This window comes from Narcine bancroftii, chromosome 12 (assembly GCF_036971445.1).
Source record: "Narcine bancroftii isolate sNarBan1 chromosome 12, sNarBan1.hap1, whole genome shotgun sequence".
In the NCBI taxonomy this organism is placed as follows: domain Eukaryota; kingdom Metazoa; phylum Chordata; class Chondrichthyes; order Torpediniformes; family Narcinidae; genus Narcine; species Narcine bancroftii.
Window position 1 is genome coordinate 86720672 of NC_091480.1, and position 22977 is coordinate 86743648.

The window sequence follows — 22977 nt, forward strand, 5'->3', positions numbered from 1 at the left end:
CCTTTAACAGGCCGTTTAAAGCATGTACAGAGCCGACTGCTGTCAGACTTGGCAACTGGACCCCACGCAGTGCTGAGTCTTCACTCCCCACTATCCGCAGCATCATTCCTTTGGCCAATACAAAGATGCCCACCAGCATACCTCACTCACAACTCTGCAGCCACTTAACTCACACTTTATTGATTCACAAGAAATGAAACTTAATTTAATGGGTTACATTTCTCACATTACGAGTTCCCATTTCATATAGTGTGACTGTCACTTTAAGGGTTAAAACAGGTTGCAACCATTCAGTTGTGGTGAGATCGAGTCAGTGATGTATCTAGGTAAAATGGCGCCCTAGGGCAAGCACTGACACTGCGCCCCCCCCCCCCCCCGTTTTAAAAAACGCACAAAAGACCACTACACACCAACTGTCAGTTGGCAGCCGGCAGTGCAATCATGGGGCAGTTGGCAGTGCCATCAGGAGGCTGGTGGAGCAGTCAACACGCGGCCAGTGGGGCCATCAAGGGGCGGCAACTCATGGCTGGGGCGGGCAGTGATAGCCTCACTGCTCGCCTGCTGACAGCCTGCCCTGCCAGCTGCTCCAGCCTCCGGCACCTCACTGGGCCGCTCCGGCCTCCGGCACCTCACTGAGCCGCTCTAGCCTCCGGCACCTCACTGGGCCGCTCCGGCCTCCGGCACCTCACTGGGCCGCTCCGGTCTCCGGCACCTCACTGGGCCGCTCCGGACTCCGGCACCTCACTGGGCCGCTCCGGCCTCCGGCACCTCAGCGCCAGCTGCTCAATGTGGGAATCAATGGACAAAATGGCTGTCTTCCTTATCCATAATCCCCCACGCAGCTGGAATGCCTCTGCATTTCCATGGTTGGCGATGGCACTGGCAGAGCGGTTCCAGTTACATGGGGGAATTATGGGTAGGGAAGACTGCCATTTTGCCCATTGATCTTGCATTGAGCCGCCACCAGGTGCTGCTTGCATTCTGGAATGGCCCCGAAGTTGCCCTATAGATGTCGGCCTGGAGCGGTGCTCCAGGACACTCAAGTGGGATGGAATTTGTTTTGTGCTAGCCTCACTAGGGACTTGGATTTTGAGTGGGTGAGCTCTGATATTGGGTGGGCAAAGCGATGACAGTGGTGCCCATGTGCCCCAGTTGCCATACCCTGTATACACCTATGGATTGAGTGGCACCATTAAGTCGAGACATTACCCAAAGTTGGTATGCTGGAATGGTTGTCCATCCACGAAAACAGATGGGACACTACAGTCACGTGAGTGGGACACTTAAACTGATTTTTCATCACTGACCACCATCTGATGATGGTGGAGTGACTTTGTGCGAAATGGACAATTCAGCTGATTCTCCTTGTCAACGGGAATTATTGAACCATTGTAACCAAAGGATCGGTCACTTTGATTGACCTGTATCTGGGTAAAGGAAGAAGGTGAATTCCTGTATTGAATTGTGACCATTGTGAAGGTCATTTCAAGTGGGTTCTGGAAGCATCGTGGAAGTCGCACGTTCCATTTCCCCTAGGCAAGGAAAAGGGGAGTTGTGACAACTATTCGTATGAAAGGAAGAAAGAAACTCGAGAAGGATTTGTGAATTTCCAGCAGACCAGTGTCTCCCACCTCCTTCGTAATTACTTCTGGGCATCAGCTTCAAAGTCTGAGTTTCAAAACAAGATTTCTAAGACTGAACTTTAGAACAAGCTTGCAGAATTGTGACATACACCCACACACATTTGGGGTTAAGTTAACTGTTGTGTAATGTTATTATTTTTAGTTATTAATATATTAAAAAAAAAGAAAAACAATACCTTGGTGAATTTCGATTGCTGTTGGCTTGCGACATAACACTCAATTCTTAACATCCACACAACATTCATAAGATCAGCAGGGTGACATCTGATAACCATTCCCTTTAAGAAGTGAACTCAGCAATAATGGGAACACATCACACAGAGATGTCGTTTCCATTTTCGTAAAGTGAAATGAATATTCTCAGCCATGGTCCATGGGATATTGATGCAGCTCATCTTCCCACTACCATTCCAAATAAGTTCCACTTATTGTCTCTATATTCTAGCTTTGCAACTCTGCGAGGAAATCATTTGCACTGGTGGGGAACTATGGGGGTTCCGAAACGAACCCCTGGTGGATTTTGCACGTTCTTCCGGATGGTGTGGGTTTCCCCTGGGTGCACATTGAGACGCACGGCGGTTGGTAGGTTAACTGTGTAGGGGGTGGCACGAGAACAAGGGTGGGGATGTGAAGGCCAATAAGTAACACAGCGCCACCAACAGGCGCCAGGGTGAAAGTAAGAGTCAGTAAATACTGAAAATGAGGGAATGAGATAGAAAACGCCCATCAAGTTTAATGCGATGTCAAAAGAAAATCAAAACATGTGAATTAATTCCCAAATCACCACAGTGCCCAGTAGCGCCACTAGGGTGTCATCGTGCACCCCCCCACCTCCCCATGGACCAAGTGTACTGAGCGTAGAAGAAACAGGTGTGTGCTCCTTGCATGTCTGAGGTGGCAGTGATGAGTGGAGGGAGGGTGGGGGGGGTGGGGGGGGCGCAGGCTCTGACCAGAGTGAATTAGAAAGTTCAAAAAGTAAATTAGCATTAAAAAATTATACATTACAGCTGAAACACTCCAAAAGTTTTTTTATAGACAGTCATTCTGCTGTCACCCGGTGCAGACCGGAAATGCTTTTCAATTCTATCTTTGTGAGGTTTAACCAGCTGGTTTACCTTCTCCTGGTGCAATTCTTCCACAGAATCACAGAACAACTCGGTTTCAGAGTCAATTCTATCTTCATGAGGTTTAACCAGCTGGTTTACCTTCTCCTGGTGCAATTCTTCCACAGAATCACAGAACAACTCGGTTTCAGAGTCAATTCTATCTTCATGAGGTTTAACCAGCTGGTTTACTTTCTCCTGGTGCAGTTCTTCCACGGAATCACAGAAGAACTCGCTTTCAAAGTTGCTTGGGTGTAATGATTGGCATCGATTACATCCACTGCACCACTCCAGTAACTACCTGAAAGCCAAAGAATAAAGACGACGTCAAACAAAGAACAAAGAGATTTCGCACAAGCTTTACTGGAGTTATTTCTCTGGCAGATCACAATCCTCCATCCGGGTGTTAACTTGCGCACCTCAAATGGAGCACGATGCCTGTGAGAAACCACACCTTTGAAATGCACAAGCGATGGTTTCAAATTAAAAACCGACTGGTTTCCATCAGTCAGCATGCACGGCCTCTACTGTACGAGAGAAAACTTGGGAAAAGAAGGGCATTATTTAACAGGGAACATTCATCGAGTCAGACCTTCCTGTCGAATTGAGCCTGCTTTGATACAGAACATGTTTTTTTTCTCCAAAAAATTTTACGAAATGTTTCAAGTGTTCGAATTACACAAAAATAAGAATGATAACCAAAAAAAAAAATTTCTCGACTTTTACAGAGCAGATAGAGTAAAAGTGGTAAGAAGCAACTAAAATAAGTCATTAACCCTTTGGACTCCAATCCTTTCATAATGTACAACTCTGGACTGGGTCCATGGGTAAACTACAATATGTAAACCGAACTAGCTGGTGGTTGGGTCCCGAAAAGCAGGGACGCGGAGTACGTGTGCTTGTTGGTAGTCCCTATAAGCATGGATGTGGAGTTTAAAGGGTTAAAATTATTGGCCAAGTGGTACATAAGTTCCTCAGCAGGAATAGTGGGATCGGCTTAAATTATAGACCTTGTTTATTTCTAGACAAATAAGTAAAACCCTTGTTATCCAAAATTCAAGAAACTAGCAAAGAAAATGTGGAAAATAAATTAAAAAAATTAAAATAAATGAAAACAATAGGTTAAAAAATACGCAAGTTTAAAAGAGTAAAAGTAAATAGTCTCTGAAGAAACACGTAAATCTTTGGTGAAGATGGGAGCGAATATTCAGCCAGCGGAGGGCCTTGGTCAGGCTTTGCTTGGGGCAGCTGTTTAAATAAAGTTGTGTGAAACAGCAAATGGCATCGTCCACGTTGCTCACTGTCGGGGTGACTCTCTTTATCCCTGTTTAATGAGAGTCTCCCCGGTCAGAGGCTTTATCTGTAAACTTGGAGGGGAGGGATGTTGATTATCCATAATTTTATTGTTCGTCTTTCGGACGGCTCCAAGGAGGGGAGGAACCTGCAGATGCAGCGACCGTTAAAGAATGTGACTGAGAATAAAGTGAAATGCTTTGTAAGTTTATTATGCATACAAGTGAAGTTTGTTCAGTGCAGGTAGTGTAGCATTTTTACCTTTTAAACTGTTTATGCAGATGCACTAGTTTGGCATTGTAAAAGTCACAAGCAATTGGAAAATACACTACCAACCCTCATAGGTGCTGGACACCAGGGGTTTTACTGTAGTTCCAGAATTAGCAACCATCTAATGTGGCTTTATTTTTGAGGTTTTTCTCACAAGTTACACAAAGAGTTGTTTGGTTTGGAAATTACCCAGCACATCAGACTCTCTGAACCAGTTCTTCATTGATCTTGCCGCCCTGCTCTTTCACCACAGCCTTGCATCCTTTTTGTAACACATTTCCTATATCTGGGATCTGCATCCCAGATCCCTTTGATTGGCTTCCACACCTCTGCATGTTGTTTTCTAATTACGACGCTCTTTGGGTGATGAAATACCCCTGACGCTTTCTTTGATTAATTTCCCACTTGCCATACCTGTGACAGCTTGAAGCTCATCGCTGCCCTCCAGGGGCTGCAGGGTGCTCCCGAGTTCACTGGTATTTTCTAGCTGAAAGACCTCAGTCGCTGGATCAAGATTTTCATCTTCTGAATGAATGTCGTGCATTTGAAGCACCTTATTGTTACTGGCACAATCTTGCCCAACATCCTCTTGAAAATGGACCATCTTTCCTGCAAAAATAGATCCATCTTCTAAAATCACATTGGACTAAAGCTGTTCAATGTGCACTGTGGTTCAGACCAGTCATTCTCAATGCGGGCCCTACACCCCCTCCTCCCCCCCCCCCCCCCCAATCCCACTACCCCGGGGTCCATAGCACTAACAAACCTTTTTTTATTTTCACCTCAAGTAACAAAAAAAAATATTTTATGCAGTTGGAAGAAAATCAAAACTTGACTGCTTCCCTGGGAAGGGGGCCCATAAACTTTGAGTAGAGTTCGAAGGGTCCATAGCCAAAGAAAATGGTTGAGAATGGCTGCATTAGACTGCAACTCCCTTTTCTAACATCTTTAATTCCCAGTCTAGTCCTTAGAAAATCTGGGATTATCATACTGCTCTATTCTAATTACTGCCTTGTGATAACGCTTTATGCCATTAACTCTTCAACATTCTTAGCAGCAGTTGTAATACATACCTTCTGTTCTGGGTTTAATCCTTCCAAAACAAGATACACTACTTTCGCCTTTACTCATTTTATTTTCGACTTCACAAGGTTCCAAGGGAAGTTTCTCTATTCCATCTCCAAATTTAAGTTTAGTGCCAGATTTGGGTAAATACTTCACTCTCTGGACTGCGATCTCAGGTCCTCAAAATGGTACAATTGTCCATACAAATGTGAAATTTCTCCTTCAGCATTCTTTTTTAAAATTTTTTTTCACACTCTGAACCATATTGACCAAAATACACATAAACCTTTCCCTTTTGAATATACACAGTGTCATTTTCTCCCCTTTCCACCCCCTTCCCTCCCTCCTTCCCAACCCCCTCCCCACCCACTCAACGTTCAACATATACAATACATTAAACCCATTAAACAATGAAAATAAACAAGAAAATTGTGTCATCTACTTTTACACACTGGGTCATTTCATTTCGTCTTCTTCTCATTCTGTCCTTTTAGGGGGTGGAGGTCCACGGTAGGCCCTCTCTGTTGCGTACCATGTACGGTTCCCAAATTTGTTCGAATGCTGTGATGTTATTTCTTGAATTATATGTTATTTTTTCCAATGGAATACATTTATTCCATTTGCCAGAGGTTCATCTAATTGCAAGATTTGTTGTGTTCCCACAAATTTAAGTCCTTGTTTTACTTTATTTTACCCCCAATTGCTTCTGATCCTACACATTAACTGAAAAAATACCTCTAATTCCGTCTGATCCACAAGGGTTTATTTCAACATTGAGATGCATCACTGCCATCTAATCCACTACTCAAATCTGATGACAAAGATAATGCTAACAGGACCTTCCAGCCGGAGCCTACCAAATACACCAATTAGCTTACAACCCCTGAATGTTTTGAAGGGTGGGAGGAAACCGGTCCGCCTGGCGGAAACCCACGCAGACATGGGGTGAACGTACAAATTTCCTTACAGACAGAGCAGGATCCAAACCTGGGGTCGCTGGCACCGTAACAGCTTTATCCTAACCATTACGCGAACCATGCCGGCCATGTACAGATCATGCGGCCCTCTACATTAACCATGACGCCCCTATGGTAACCATGCCACTCTTTGCTAACTGTGCCACCCCTACGCTAACCATGTAGATATACAAAAGCCCAATATGCAGATGCTCCAAAATTCTTACTTGCTATAGTCTCACAGATGCACAAGCTACACACTATGACAGTATCAATATGCCGAGATGATTATTTTTATATATATATAAAATATAGATTACTTACATAATCACAGTTGCAGTTACAGCAAGGATAAAAAGAGAGATTTCAATAGGGTATCAGATCTTTCGAAAGTCCTGGAGTATTTTATGGTTAGAAGTCCCGGAGTAGTTTATGGTTAGGGTAGTACAGAGAGCCTGTTACCAATTGGAAAGAGATGGCCCTTGTACGTAGAGCTGCTGGACTTCTGTACCTTTTTCTCGAAGGAGCAGGAAGTAGATTCTGTGTCCTGGGTGTTAGGGTCCTTTATGATATTAGCTGCCTTCTTGAGGCAATTAAATAACAGTTTCAAATAAATATTATTATGATGCAGTAAAATGTTTGCGGAAAAAAAGATCAGTAAAAGTGGCAACAAAGGTTAATAAATAAGGAAACCATGAAGTGGGATTCATTTACCGGTGAATGGCAAAATTGCATTCTTTGGCTTGGCTTCGCGGACGAAGATTTATGGAGGGGGTAAAAAGTCCACGTCAGCTGCAGGCTCGTTTGTGGCTGACAAGTCCGATGCGGGACAGGCAGACACGATTGCAGCGGTTGCAGGGGAAAATTGGTTGGTTGGGGTTGGGTGTTGGGTTTTTCCTCCTTTGCCTTTTGTCAGTGAGGTGGGCGTTAAATCATTAAGCTACGCTTAGAATGCCATCTCTCTACAGATAAGGAATGGGGGGGGGGGGTGAACAAATGGGTGATACATGTTCATTAAATCAAGCTGGATTGAAAAGCTATTATTAGGAGAAACTGCAGGATAAACCAGAAAGAAGAAAATCTATCATTGTTACCCGGTTTGGCCTTGTATGTAACTGCAAAAGACAATGCACAAATAAGATGCAAACAAAGAATTGCTGGAGGAACTCAGCAGGTCAAACAATGTTAAAGATCTAAGACAGAATTGGTTAGATTGCATATAAAGTTATCCAGAATTCAAGAAACCGGCAAAAAAAATTGCAGAAAATAATAGGTTAAAAAAAAAGCGAAAGTTTAATATTGGTGGCTCTTAATTGTCATTTTACCAATCACGCAATACACAATATCAAGCAATCGGAAAATTCACCTATCCACCATTTAGCAATCCTCATAGGTGCCATATACCAGGGGTTTTACTGTGTAAAAGAGGGAAATAAACTGGGAGAGAGGCCCCAGAGATGATGGGGTAAGCACAGAAAGCGTGGAAAGTGGAGATACAGGTAAAGGGAGAAACTATTGGTGGGAGGGGGTAGATAAGAGAGCGTGCGAGAGAGAGCACTGTGTTCAGGGATGGACTGTAACTGCCGGTTTCCTCAACCCATGCACAAATAAACAAAATCTTTATCATCACTTGAGGGAATATTTGGTACCACAGCACACCTGGTTCTTGCTCTCACCTGGAATTTTCTTCAGTGGAAGGCCTAGCGGTCGAGGCACGTCCTCAACAACTTCATAGAGCTGATTAAACAGGTGGAAGTACTGCTCTGCATTTTCAGTCCCTGACATTTTATTAACAACCTGAATGAAGGAATTTCAGAAACTAACATTCGTAGTTGTAAAGAAGCCAGACATCGACCATCAATTGATCATTAGTTGGCACCTCTGCTGAACCTATCATCAAGGACCCTCACCACCCACACCATGCCCTTTTTTCACTGCTACCATCAGGAAGGAGGTACATGAGCCTGAAGGCACACACTCAAATGTAACAAAAACAGTTTCTTCCCCTCCCCCCTCAGATTTCTGAACAGACAATAAATCTCTGGACCCCACCTCACTTTTTCTCTTTTCTGCATGACTTAATTATTATTATTTTTTTAAAAATCCTGCATTTACAAAATTGAAATTTTTGTAATTTTTGCAACTTGTTCTGCTGTATATTTAGAGAAAGCCCAAATATCTATTGAAACCACCAGCGTTGTCTCCGCTCCATCCTCAACATCCATTGGAGCGCTTTCATCCCTAACGTCGAAGTACTCGAGATGGCAGAGGCCGACAGCATCGAGTCCACGCTGCTGAAGATCCAGCTGCGCTGGATGGGTCACGTCTCCAGAATGGAGGACCATCACCTTCCCAAGATTGTGTTATATGGCGAGCTCTCCACTGGCCACCGTGACAGAGGTGCACCAAAGAAAAGGGACAAGGACTGCCTAAAGAAATCTCTTGGTGCCTGCCCCATTGACCACCGCCAGTGGGCTGATCTCGCCTCAAACAGTGCATCTTGGCGCCTCACAGTTCAGCGGGCAGCAACTTCCTTTGAAGAAGACCGCAGAACCCACCTCAATGACAAAAGACAAAGGAGGAAAAACCCAACGCCCAACCCCAACCAACCAATTTTCCCCTGCAACCGCTGCAACCGTGTCTGCCTGTCCCGCATCGGACTTGTCAGCCACAAACGAGCCTGCAGCTGACGTGGACTTTTTACCCCCTCCATAAATCTTCGTCCGCGAAGCCAAGCCAAAGAAGAATCCCACCGTAACAGATCTACTCTCAACTCTGGATGACCAAGAAAACATCGACTACAGCTCAGCCTTCAACACCATTAATCCCTTAGTGCTGGTCAACAAACACCAAACCCTGGGCTTCTGCAACTGGATCCTTGACTTCTTCATTGGAAGTCCACAGTCGGTACGAATTCTCCTCACTGATGATCAACACAGGCACACGTCAAGAATGAGTGCTTAGCCCACTGCTCTATTCACTCTAAACCACGACTGTGGTTAAACACAATTTCAATGCTATCTACAAATTTTCTTTGGCATTTTTCTTAAAGTATCTTAATTCTTTCTCCAATCTCTTACCAACTTCAAATGTCCTCACTGCAGCAAAATTGCTGGATTTCTTGGCTAGTTTTATTACTTTCAACTTAAAACTCACTTCATACTTCTGTCATTTTGCTGAAAGCTCCGTGATAAGAACCACCCTCAGGAAACGCACAGCAGCTTAGACTTTTGGGAGGCCAACTTATCCGCCTGATATATGACAAAGCCATGAAAATAGGGACACTACTTACCTGAAGGTCGACTTGTATGGCAAAATGTATGTATATGCTGTGCATTATGTGCACCCTGGCCCAGAGGAACGTGGTTTTGTCTGGTTTCCCCACTCTTCAATATCATTGCTCCTCAGTTGAGAAAATAATCACTCTTCATTCAGTTAACCCATCAAGTCCTTGCGGTTCTCCCTGATGAAGAACCTTCCCTGTGGCACTAATCCACTGAACATGTCAGAAGATTCAGATCTGGAGCTTGGGCAGCTGATGGTTTGGACTGGACTGGAAGCTCTGAATGCTTGGGGACTTACTTTTGCTCCCCTTTTCTGACTGGAAGAGGTGCTTCAGGCAATTTCTGCCAATGGCAAATTCCAAATTCCATGTGATATTGCACGATCTTTATTACATGACAATAAAGGAATCTTAAATTTAAAAATTTGTGACAAAGCTCTGTGTACGTTCACAATCTTCCAACCTTCCTGCATTGTCCCACATTAAAATATTCCTTCACCATCAGTTAGATTAAAAAAAAGCCCATGAACACACCTTCAGTGGAAGCAATATCATTTTGCCCTTTGCAGAGAGAACTGATAGGGGCAAGAACCCACCTCGCCTGCTGCGTTTTTCATCTCTTCAACGTAATTTGTCAAGGCTTCTTTTTTTGACATATTCCCCAGAGCTTTCCACGCATCCCTGCGAGAGGCAACACATGCACACACTTGGCTCATTTCCAGCTCTTGCTCATTCGACCTAGTGCACATTGACAGCGATCCTCTGCCAGTGGAATGAACAAACGACTAACGATGAGATCATTCTTATAAAGGGAGCCAGAGGGCTGCTGGGAAACTGGCAGCCCCTTAGCTGCACAATACCCTGTGCAAAATGGTTGTGTGAAGTTAAAAAGGGAACCAGTAATAACCATTTACTTACAAACCACTTTTACATGTTTTGAAATTTAACATGCTATGCATCTGCCCAGAAAAATATCAAATCATCTAATCAAGTGATATCATACTGGGAGAAGATCAAGTTTTCTGCTATTAATATTTGTTATGGATTTTTTCCCCCACTTCTAGGAGTTTGAGGAGATTTGGTATGCCACCAAGATTTCTGGGAAACTTCTACAGGTGCACCTTGCAGATCATTCTGGCTGATTCCATCACTGTCTGGTACAGAGGTACCAACACTCAGGACAGGAAAACAAAAATAGGAGATTTTGAGGGTTGCTTAACTTGGCCTGTGACATCATGGGCACCGGTCTTCACTCTATAGAGGGCATCGAGAAGAGGTAATATCTTAAGAAAGAAGCTTCTATGCTCAAGGACCCCCCCACCACCCAGGCCATGCCCTCTTCACTCTGCTACCATCGGGAAAATTGTACAGGAACCTGAAAATGTGCACTCAACAGCACAAGGAAATCTTCTTCCCCTCTGCCAACAAGGCCCTCATCACCTAGGCCATGCCCTCTTCATTCTGCTCCCATCAGGAAAAAGGTACAGGAACCGGAAAATGAGCACTCAACAGCACAAGGAAATCTTCTTCCCCTCTGCCAACAAGGCCCTCATCACCTAGGCCATGCCCTCTTCATTCTGCTCCCATCAGGAAAAAGGTACAGGAACCGGAAAATGAGCACTCAACAGCACAAGGAAATCTTCTTCCCCTCTGCCAACAAGGCCCTCATCACCTAGGCCATGCCCTCTTCATTCTGCTCCCATCAGGAAAAAGGTACAGGAACCGGAAAATGAGCACTCAACAGCACAAGGAAATCTTCTTCCCCTCTGCCAACAAGGCCCTCATCACCTAGGCCATGCCCTCTTCATTCTGCTCCCATCAGGAAAAAGGTACAGGAACCGGAAAATGAGCACTCAACAGCACAAGGAAATCTTCTTCCCCTCTGCCAACAAGGCCCTCATCACCTAGGCCATGCCCTCTTCATTCTGCTCCCATCAGGAAAAAGGTACAGGAACCGGAAAATGAGCACTCAACAGCACAAGGAAATCTTCTTCCCCTCTGCCAACAAGGCCCTCATCACCTAGGCCATGCCCTCTTCATTCTGCTCCCATCAGGAAAAAGGTACAGGAACCGGAAAATGAGCACTCAACAGCACAAGGAAATCTTCTTCCCCTCTGCCAACAAGGCCCTCATCACCTAGGCCATGCCCTCTTCATTCTGCTCCCATCAGGAAAAAGGTACAGGAACCGGAAAATGAGCACTCAACAGCACAAGGAAATCTTCTTCCCCTCTGCCAACAAGGCCCTCATCACCTAGGCCATGCCCTCTTCATTCTGCTCCCATCAGGAAAAAGGTACAGGTACCTGAAAATGAGCACTCAACAGCTCAACAGCACAAGGAAATCTTCTTCCCCTCTGCCAACAAGGCCCTCATCACCTAGGCCATGCCCTCTTCATTCTGTTCCCATCAGGAAAAAGGTACAGGAACCGGAAAATGAGCACTCAACAGCACAAGGAAATCTTCTTCCCCTCTGCCAACAAGGCCCTTCATCACCTAGGCCATGCCCTCTTCATTCTGCTCCCATCAGGAAAAAGGTACAGGAACCGGAAAATGAGCACTCAACAGCACAAGGTAATCTTCTTCCCCTCTGCCAACAAGGCCCTCATCACCTAGGCCATGCCCTCTTCATTCTGCTCCCATCAGGAAAAAGGTACAGGAACCGGAAAATGAGCACTCAGTGGCAGAAGGAAATCTTCTTCCCCTCTGCTAACAGATTCCTGAATGAACAGTGAACCACAGACCTCACTTTATCTTTTTCTTGCAATATTTAATTTCTTTTGTAAGAAAGGTTTGCACTGTGATGCTGTTGCAGAACAATTAATTTCGTGACTTGTTCATTACAATAAAGTCTGATCCTGATTCTGTACAGTGCATTATGCAGAGGATGCCTTGCACCCCTGGGTGCATAGAATGCCCTGTTGCACAACAGATGAAGTGAAAATTCAGATTAGATTGGAACGAGAACCATTTCAGGCCTGGTTTGGGTGTTTCAGCCGCAATTAACTGAAAATAAAAAGGACATTTTAATGATTTAAGTGCAGATTTAGCAGGATGATTGCAAAGATAATGACTGGAAAACCATCAAATTTGAAACTGGCTATTGTGCACCATGTGTACAGAACAAAATAATCCTTGACATTTACCTGAAGACAGAAAAGGGATATTAAAGAAAGAATCATTTGCAGTTAAAAATTCCCATCCAAAGTTTGGACCAGGAGCAGACAACTTTAAAAAAAAAACCCTCACATTCCACTAAGTAAGGTGATATGTGAGTGGAAAAAAAAAGGTTTGAGAACCACTGTTTTAATTGTACCTAATTGACTCGTTATGTGCACAGTTTCATAACTCCAAAGGAAATGGGCCAATGACAATTTTTCTCAGGCAAAATATTTCAGTGACAATTGGATCTAAAGCAGTGGTTCTCAACCTTCCCTTCCCACTCACATACCACCTCAAGCAATCCCTTACCAATCGCAGAGCAAGTATGGCATAGGGGTTGCTTAAGGTGAAGTGTGTTTAAAAAAGGTTGCCCATCCCTGGTTTGGACATTCATCAAGTTATCAGAGAAATGAACAGCAGACTAACCCAGGTGCTCCAGGGCTTTGCACTCGACCAGTGAGGAGGTGGGGGAAGAAGCTGTCCTAGCCTCTAGGAACAAACCAACAAGATAGCAGGTCAAGTAGCAGGGGTGGCAGAGGGTGCCACAAGTATTTGCATACAGCGAGTTTGGGTTATCTGGGAAATTCATTGGACTCCCTTAAATGAACACAGTGAACTAGCAAATGATGGAATGGGACCTCTGCAAGGTGGACATTCCATTTCACCCTTCAGTTCCAATCCTTTAGTGTCTATCTAGCTTGGAAGAAGTGGAAGTTGACTTCCAAAATGACTTAAACTTGTAGCTCCACGAGGTGCACGTGGCCCGTTATCGACCTCAGAAGCAGGTAGGTTTTGACATCATGTTGGGTCAATGTGAGGACGTAGCCACTAAGCTACTGTAAAATTCAGAATGTAAGCAACCGGCAGACTCAAGCAAATGGCAAAATAAATAGTGGAAAAATAAATTGGTCGAAAATAAAAATACAGAACTTTAAAATTGTCACCTCCTAGTAGTTAGTTCACCAATCACATAACTCGCAATCTCAAGCAACCAGAAAATTCACATACCCGGCATCTACCAATCCCAATAGATGCTGGATTCGAAGGATTTTACTGCTGAAGCAGAGGTGGGATTAGTTACCCAGAAAGCCATAATTCGCCCCCAAGTGTTGACATACGAAGATGGGAATGCTCCAGAAAGTTTCTGATATGAAAATGCCATGCAATGCCCTCTGGTTTACATATTGCTTAGAGACCTTTCCTGCTCAATACAACATCTAACTAGGGCCCAACTTGCAAACATTGAAATATATTCTTCAAAACGGGACACAACTTGGCGGATAGCACAAAAGAAAATTGAGAGACAGGAGTTAAGAATTTTCTTAACTAAGGAAAGCAACGAATCTTCCAACCCTTGCAAGTTTCTAGCTCTGTAACACAGCTCAGTAGAAGCAGAAACGTCTTCTGACCTGCTGAGTCTCCAGTTCTCAATCTCAGTTCTGGCCTGCGTTGGAGGGTTAGTTATTGTACTGGGAAGGATTGTTCAGCCTTGCTGATTGTTTGTGGGCCATAGTCCAATCTTTGATATCTTTCCAGAGTCCTGACTGAGTGCTGAACCCATGATGCGCTCTGTGACACCTGATGTTCACTGGTGTGTGGCAAGATCACATGAGCTGATGGCATCACCATCCTCAACAGGGGATTGACAAAAGAAACACAGCTGGTTACAGGAAAATAAATGAAGGAATGAGATTGATAGAATTGCTTAGGGCTATCCTAGAAGTGATAGGACAAATGGCCTCTGCATGTCATGAAAAAAATATGGAGAAGAAAACAAGGGGATCAGGATTAGCAGTTACAGGGCCAGCGACTGGGACCGGGGTTCGTATCCCGTGCTGTCTGTAAGGAGTTTGTACATTCTCCCAGTGTCTGTGTAGGTTTTCCCTGGGGCTCTGGTTTCCTCCCGCCATTTGAAATGTAGCAGACGTGTAGGTTAATTGGGTGTAAATTGGGCAGCATGGACTCATGGGCCAAAATGGTCTGTACCATGCTGTACACCTACATTTACATTTTAAAAAATTTAAATGTCCATCAAAAATACAGTGATGGCTACATCCTGCTTTGGGGTATGAGCTGCCTTCATATCCAGGTCAAAAAAGGACACAGCTGAGACACGTTAATTGGATGTCAATGTTGCTCAATTGGGAGAATGTGAGAGTTTAAAAACACAAATGTAAGATTTGAAAGGAAGAATTCAAACCAACATCTACCTTTATGAAGTTTGCCAGTTTGTTAGCTGGTACATCCTGTTCGGCTCCGAATCATGGGTCCTCTACCGGCATCACCTACGGCTCCTAAAATGCTTCCACCAGTGTTGTCTCCACTCCATCCTCAACATCCATTGGAGCGCTTTCATCCCTAACGTCGAAGTACTCGAGATGGCAGAGGTCGACAGCATCGAGTCCACGCTGCTGAAGATCCAGCTGCGCTGGGTGGGTCACGTCTCCAGAATGGAGGACCATCGCCTTCCCAAGATCGTGTTATATGGCGAGCTCTCCACTGGCCACCGTGACAGAGGTGCACCAAAGAAAAGGTACAAGGACTGCCTAAAGAAATCTCTTGGTGCCTGCCCCATTGACCACCGCCAGTGGGCTGATCTCGCCTCAAACCGTGCATCTTGGCGCCTCACAGTTTGGCGGGCAGCAACCTCCTTTGAAGAAGACCGCAGAGCCCACCTCACTGACAAAAGGCAAAGGAGGAAAAACCCAACACCCAACCCCAACCAACCAATTTTCCCCTGCAGCCGCTGCAACCGTGTCTGCCTGTCCCGCATCGGACTTGTCAGCCACAAACGAGCCTGCAGCTGACGTGGACTTTTTACCCCCTCCATAAATCTTCGTCCGCGAAGCCAAGCCAAAGAAGAAGCATCAGGTCAACAATTCTAAACCCAAGGCTCATACCTCACCAGAACTGAGCTAGGCATTCTGGGTAAGGTGGGAGTTTCACTCTAACACCAATTTTTTTTTTTACAAATTATTCAGGTAGAGCCTGACCACTAAGTCAAGGTGCCACCTTTGATGTGAAGGCCAAGAGAATCAACACTACAAATCTCTGGTGAGGCCACACTTAGAATAATGCATCCAGTTCTGGTCACCTCATTAAGAAAAGAAGTGGAAGCTATGGAGAGGGTGCAAAGAAGATTTACCAGGATGTTGCCTGGATTGGAAAATAAATCGTGAGGCAAAGTTAGTGAGTTGTTTCTTTTATTACAATAAAGAAACCTGGGTTGCATTTAAACAACTATATTTATTAACTAAAGCAGAATTCGTTCAAACAAGAGTGCGTGGAGGCATCCATCTTGCATCTACCCAAGTTGCCACAAACACACCTCCAACTTCTCTTATCACTACATTCCCTTTCCTTGAGATGTTTATTCTAACATGACACACTAATACAGTTTTCTTTCAATTTAAAGTTCAACAAAAACGTAACATGTGTATCAGCAGCACAACCTTTAAGTGAACAGTTCTTTTTCTTTTAGAGATTCAGTCTATCAGGTGCTTTAACAACTTGTGTAGATCTTCTTAACACAGGTGCTTGTGTCAGCTCTGATGGTTCACTACTGTCTAGCACTGGTGGTGTTCCCTCTGTTGCTATGCATCTACATCTGTCTGTTCTTGCTGTATCTCTTGCATTTTCAGCAGGCTCTTTTGATTCCTTCCCAATATTTGACCATCCTCTATTCTGACAGTGTAGGATCTTGGATTTACTTTCAGAACAGTAGCATTTTTTTCCCAAGTGTAGGAATCTCTGGGTCTAACTGTGTCATGTTGTGCATGCGGTCCCAAGCTTCTTGCTGGCTTGTCATGCCTCCTTTGGAGACGCTTTTGTTTCTGTTCGATATCCTCACACTGTGGGTGTTTTATTTCTCCCCACCACCCCCCCCCCCACTCTTGATACAGTTTCTTCCATTTCAGGTTCTTCTTCAATAACTATATTCATTAACTAAAGCTGAACTTCACTCAAACAAGACCGTGTGGAGGCATCCATCTTGAATCTACCCAAGATGCCACAAACTCATCTCCGACTCCTCCTAGAGGTGGCACACTATCACTACAGTTAGCAGAGCTGGGACCTTTCTTTTTGGAGTGAAGAAGAAGGATGAGAGGTAACTTAATAGAGGCCTACAAGATTCTGAGAGACATGAATTAAGGACAATAGCCAGTATCTTTTTCCCCCACGGCTGAAGTAGCAAACACCAGGAGACAACTGTACAAAGTAAAGGGAGGAAAGTTTAGGGAAGACATCAGGGGTAAGTTTTAAAAAAAAACACGGAATTGTGGATGCCTATAATTTTTTGCTAGGGGTGTTGGTGGAGGCTGAAACATTAGGGACATTTTAGAGACTCTTAAACAGGCACAAAAGAAAAATTGAGGTTTACGAGGTAGAAAGAGTTTAGTTTTTTTTGGTAGAAATATATAGGTCGACACAACATCGAGGGCTGAAGAGTCTGTACTGTGCTGTAATTTTCTATTTCACTTCCAAATGGCCCAATGAGGAACCAGGTGCAACAACGATCAATCAGAATGCAGCAAAGGGATTCCAGCAATCCAGTCCCCTCCCAATCGGAAACAGATGTAGACACAAAGAATAAAACTAGAGCAAGTTGAAGGGTATTACATTTCTGATTTGTTTTTTTTCAAATTTATTTGAAGATTAGCAAACGTGAATGATGAACAGATATGTCATTTCTAAATGTGAAAAAAATGATCTTAATTGGTCATTTAACAGAAATTTATAACTCAGAAGGAGCTATCTGGTACAGTGCACTCAACTGGAAATACCCTTTATTTTAGTTTCTCTGAGAAGGAGAAATCAAAACCATCTCAGAGTCTTTATACAAATTATGAAATGACATCTCTATTAATGAGGAATAAATCATTGTTCCTTCACCTCCATTTTATAAATAAGAGAAGACAAAAGGTTACCACTTTATGCGTCCTTTGGGTTCCCAGAATCCAGACCTACTAATGTTACAGGGTCTACAGTCGCCTGTTTGTAGAAGCTGTAAAATTTCAGCATTTTCTCATGGGACGGGCTATAAGAACCTGATGATAGAAAGACAAATTAAAAAAACACATGAACTTTATTTTGCGCTCCGAGTAATTCCCATTCGACCATTTTCCTGCTGGCCTTTCACACGTGAAAATGTGAAAGATTAGCATTCATGGAGCGTCTTTCGCCTTCCTCGCAGGACATCCTGAAGTGTGTCCACAAAGAGAGTTCGTTACTATTCTGTCATAGGAAAGGCTGCGTCAATTCCTGATCAGAATGCTCTCATAATGAATGCAACAGCCCCTTCTTGTCCTATGAGCCCATTCCACCCAAATACCCCACAATTGACCTACAATATCTGTAAATTTTTGTTAAGTTTGGAGGAAACCGGAAAAGACTCACGCAGACACAGGGAGGATGTGCAAACTCCTTACAGACAGTGCCAGATACAAACCTGAGTTGCTGGCGCTGTAACCGGGTGTCGTGAAACGTGTCACCCTAAACAATAACTAAATAATCTGTTCCCCAAAAATTGTTTGAACGAAAAAAAAAATCAGGATGACTTTGGATATTTTTCTTTTAATCTATTTCATGTGATCTTTGACAACCATCTCAGTTAATTAACAGCTGTTCAGCAGCACTTCTAATAGTAGCAGACTGCAGCATCAGCCTTGATTTCTGTCTTCTGATCTCTGGAATGGCGGGGTGGGGGTTCCTACCCCAAACTCCTTCCCTCCCACCCCTCGATCTCAGGACCTTCTGGCTCAAGAGGGGGACCAATTCAGCCACAACCGACACAATGAAGCTGACAATATAGATCCAGTTTCTATCGACTCGTGGTCTATTTTGCTGGATCAGATGCACATGTCCTTCAATGTAGACTGAGATACAGCTTGTCTGATGATTTAGAGGGTAACCAGAGGAAGGCGTAGGAACAAGCAGAATATCGTTAAAGAGGAAATCAAATTCTTGACCACACAAGTTCCCAAAACTCGATAATGTTGGCAATACAATTTTTAGTTTTAATGGGGAAAAAAACATACACTGTCTCGCCATTCAAACATGTCTGATTTACTAATCTTTTCAACGCCTTCTTCCTGTAATCCTTGATTCCCTACCTAATTGGGAACCTTTCTACCTCCATCTTAAATGTACCAAATGACCTGGCCTCCACAGCAACCAATTCCATAGATTTACCTCTGGGTAATGAAATCCTCCTCATACAGACCTACCAGTAGCTCAGCGACCTGCACACTTATTTTCTACTGTGGGGGTAATCCATAGGGTAACGACAGAAAGGAGGGATGACCCTTATTATGCAAATTTGACCAGGTAATTGACACAGAATTCACTACAAGAAAGAAAAAAAGAACAAGGTAGACAGAGGAGCTCTGGGAGCTGGTAAAATTACCTCCTGGCCATTAGTGATGATCAAACTTGACAACAATCTACAGAAATTAATCATTTACTGTGCACAGAGACCCAAACTCTCTCCATACATCTTGGCTACACAGAACATCCCATCTTAATTTCTTTCAATTTAAACATACAGCACAGAAACAGGCCATTCTGCCCAATTGATCTACAACCCCCATATGTTTTTGGAGTGAGAGAGGAAACTGGAGTGCCCAGAGGAAACCCACTCTCGCTGTACACAAGGAGAACGTACAATCTCCTTACAAATAGGGTTGGATTTGAACCCGGCTCGCTGTATCAGCATTGATAACTGCTCTAATTGTGCCACCTTCGATTGGGGAATTTAATAATCTAATTTCTCTTTTAGCTCTGTTTTTGTTCCTTGGTCTTATTCACAGGATGGCACTAATTTTTTTTCCCAAACAATACCAGAAAAGTTAACCTGTTGTGAGGGCGACTGATTTGCCATTTGCCTTTAGAGTTCAGTATATTCAATGAAGAGCCCATTCATGTAACGGCAGTCACTCTATCCCCACAGATCATTGGTAATGATTGATTAATAAATCATTTTGCAAATTCCTGAAAATTCTGAGTACAATATGCAACCACATTAAAATAAATAGTCTTTCCCACATTTTGCCGCTGTTCAGAGTTGTTTGGTCAAGTTAGAACATCTCATAACAAGTTACACTCCTCTAAACAAATTAAAAGTCAGTTTTCTGTTGCATTATTAAAAAACAATTAATTCTATTAATTTTAAATGCTATTAGAGTACCAGTGACCCAGATTTGAATTCGGGACTGTATACAAGACCTTTGTACATTCTCCCCATGAATTTCCTGGATTATTCCTTCAGTCCCAGTCAAAAAGCTTCAAACTCTAGGCCTCTGCAACTGGTTTCTTGACTTCTTCATTGGAAACAGTGTCTCCTCCTCACTAATTATCAACACCGGAGCACCCCAAGGATGCATGCTTAACCTACAGCTCTACTCATTATAAACCCATGAATGTGTGGCCAGGCACAATTCCAATCCTATCTATCTACAAATTTGCCGATAACATCTCAGTTGTTGGCAGAATCATAAACGCCAAAGAGGAAGTGTACAAGAGGGAGATAGATCAGCTCATTGAGCAGTGAAACATCAACAATTTTGCACTCAATGTTATCAAAACCAAGGAGACGATTGTGAACTTCAGGAGGAAGTCAGGGGAACACAGTCTTTATCGAGGGTCAAGAACTTCAAATTCCTGCGTTTAACATCTCCAAGGATCTGTGCTGGAGACTCTTGAAAATTTCTACGAGTGCACTGTGGAGAACATTCTGGCCGGTTGCATCACTGCCTGGTACGGAGGCACCAACTCTCAGGACAAGAACAATCTCCAGAGGGTTGTTATCTCATCCTGCGACATCATAGGCACCAGCCTTTACTCCAACGAGGACATCTACATGAAGTGGTGTCTTAATAAAGCCGTCTCTATCCTCAAAGACCCCCACCACCCAGGCTATGCCCTCTTCACTCTGCTACTATCGGACAGCTTCTTCCCTGCTGCCATCAGATTCCTGAATAATCAATGAACCAAAGACATTGCCCCACTTTTCGTGCATTATTTAAAAAAAAATATTTTTGAAAAAGTGGTTTATATGAACATTTACACTATGACGCTGCAGCAAAACACCTGGACTCTAGGGATTTTCTCCGGGTGCTCCAGAGTCCTTCCACCCTCCAAAATGTGCGGGGATTGGTAGGTTAATTGTGTGTACTTGGGCAGCACAAGTTTCATGCGCGGGACGGGCCTTTCTATCATGTTGTATTGTTAAATTGTAAAAAAGAATGATGATCCAGATTTGCAGTTAGTGTTAAAAGGCTACAGCTTCCTACTGGACCCGAAGAAAGTCTGGCATAGAATATAGATCGGAAAGAGCAAACCAAAACAAAAATGCAATTTTCCTTTCGAAGAAATCATTTTTATTTTCCCCCACCGCAGGGAAGGGGAACTCGCAGTAATACAACAATTTTACAAGGGGCAGAGAGGTTGCTCAACAATAATTAGGACTTAGTAGATCCATATAAACCTCATTCAAAAAGGCTAAATGCTTTCATGGTTTTCAAAAGAATACAACACAAGCTCAAGTTATCTAACAAATTACCACTGACAACTTTGGGATTTCCATTTTTTAAACTGCTATATGCAGATGCCAGATGCTGCAGTCAACTTTAATGAGAGCCATAAATTCCAATCATCGGAAACAGGAGGATATTTAAATTATGGCAATATAATTTTTTTTTGTAAAAGAGAAAATATCCTTTAATACATCGAGCAAGTTCAGAGCCAAGGAGTTATCAGACTGGATAGTTTTCCACCTTTGGCACTTACGGTGTGTGAAGTTCACCAATGTGACACCACAGACCATACATTCATGAGAAGAACTTGGGCACTGATTCGGGTCACAGCCTTCGCATTTTGCTGCAAATTAAAACAAAGTCTGAAGGTTTAAAAGCAGATTTCTGAACATCAAAAATTGGTGACATCATGTTCTGGAATTCAGATGTGCAGAACCTAAACTTCCAGTTCCAGAGTACAGAGACAGTGATTCACACTGAAGATAGATGAAGGCACTCCTTGAGCATCACCAATTAAGGTCAAGCCACTACAATTGATAGTAAATAAATTAAAAAAAACTATTGGAGGAACTCAGCAGGTCCCGCAGTGACCAGAGGAGGCAAAGGTATACAACCAATGTTTTTGGGCCTGAGCCTTTTGTCAAGGAACGAGAAGAAAGCAGGCGGGCACCTGAACGCAAAGGGAAGGAGAGGAAGGGGGAGGAGCACAGGCCTACATGCAAGAGGTCCATAGGCAGAGAGAAAGGGAGGAGAGAGAAGCTGAAATTCCTGTGAGGGACAAAATGGGAGGCCCGGAAAAGGAAATGGAAGCCAAGTGGCACAAGATGGCAGTAGAGGCAAATAGCCAGGAAGAAAGCATGGCTGTGGGAGCGAGCTTAGGTGAGTACATGGCCATGGAACTTGAGAGCAGCATTAAGTGCAGATGGGGACATTCCTCTCCCACCAATTTTGTACTCTCTGCAACTCCCCACAATTCCAACTTGAAATGCTCACTCGTCCAATAGAAAAACATCAAAACGTGTATTTCAGTGACCAATAAATTCTGATGAAAAGTCATCAGACCAAATACCTGCCTTTCTTTTGAATGAAACGTTTATAGGATGTGGTATTATGCATTCTTAATTAATGTTAAGTTTATTGTCATATACACAAGTAAAATGTACGTATGTATCGAAATTCCTACTTGTCGCAAGATAAACCAACTTCAAAAGCGCACATTAAATGACCCCAGCGCACTGCATCGGCTTGCAGCGATGGCTCAATGCGGAAGCAACTGCTGTCTTCATTACCCATAATCCCCTACACAGCTGGAACCGCTCTGCCAGCGCCAGGGATATTCAGCGTGGTTCCAGCTACATGGGGGATTAGGGGGAAGGAACAAGGTCATTGATCCCGCATTGAGCCAGCCGCTGCCTGCTTCTCTCCCACAGGGTGCACGGGGCCGAGAGTCACCTTTCCACCGAAGGCAAGAGGAGGCGGGGATGATGGGGGAGGGGTCTCCTTCTGAAAACAGAGATTATTTGCACATTTTTTAAAACTCAATTATATTTGGAAGCAACTTTCATTCAACCTACCCCCACCTCAAACATCCAGTCTCTGAAATCAGTGCAACTCAACCTTATTTAGTGTAAATGCCCTCCCTGTGTGAACTTCTGGAGATAAGTATGCCAA

The 22977-nt window shown here is 43.7% G+C and overlaps 1 protein-coding gene across 1 annotated transcript in view; it reads right to left on the bottom strand.

Moving 5' to 3' along the window:
- LOC138746677 (uncharacterized) overlaps nucleotides 1-22977 on the bottom strand; it is a 74218-nt gene that overhangs the window by 45358 nt on the left and 5883 nt on the right. The window contains 6 exon segments of the mRNA XM_069904967.1: nucleotides 2759-3043; nucleotides 4719-4918; nucleotides 8007-8127; nucleotides 10210-10294; nucleotides 17701-17755; nucleotides 17758-17820. Of these exon segments, the coding sequence (XP_069761068.1) occupies nucleotides 2759-3043; nucleotides 4719-4918; nucleotides 8007-8127; nucleotides 10210-10294; nucleotides 17701-17755; nucleotides 17758-17820 (809 nt within the window).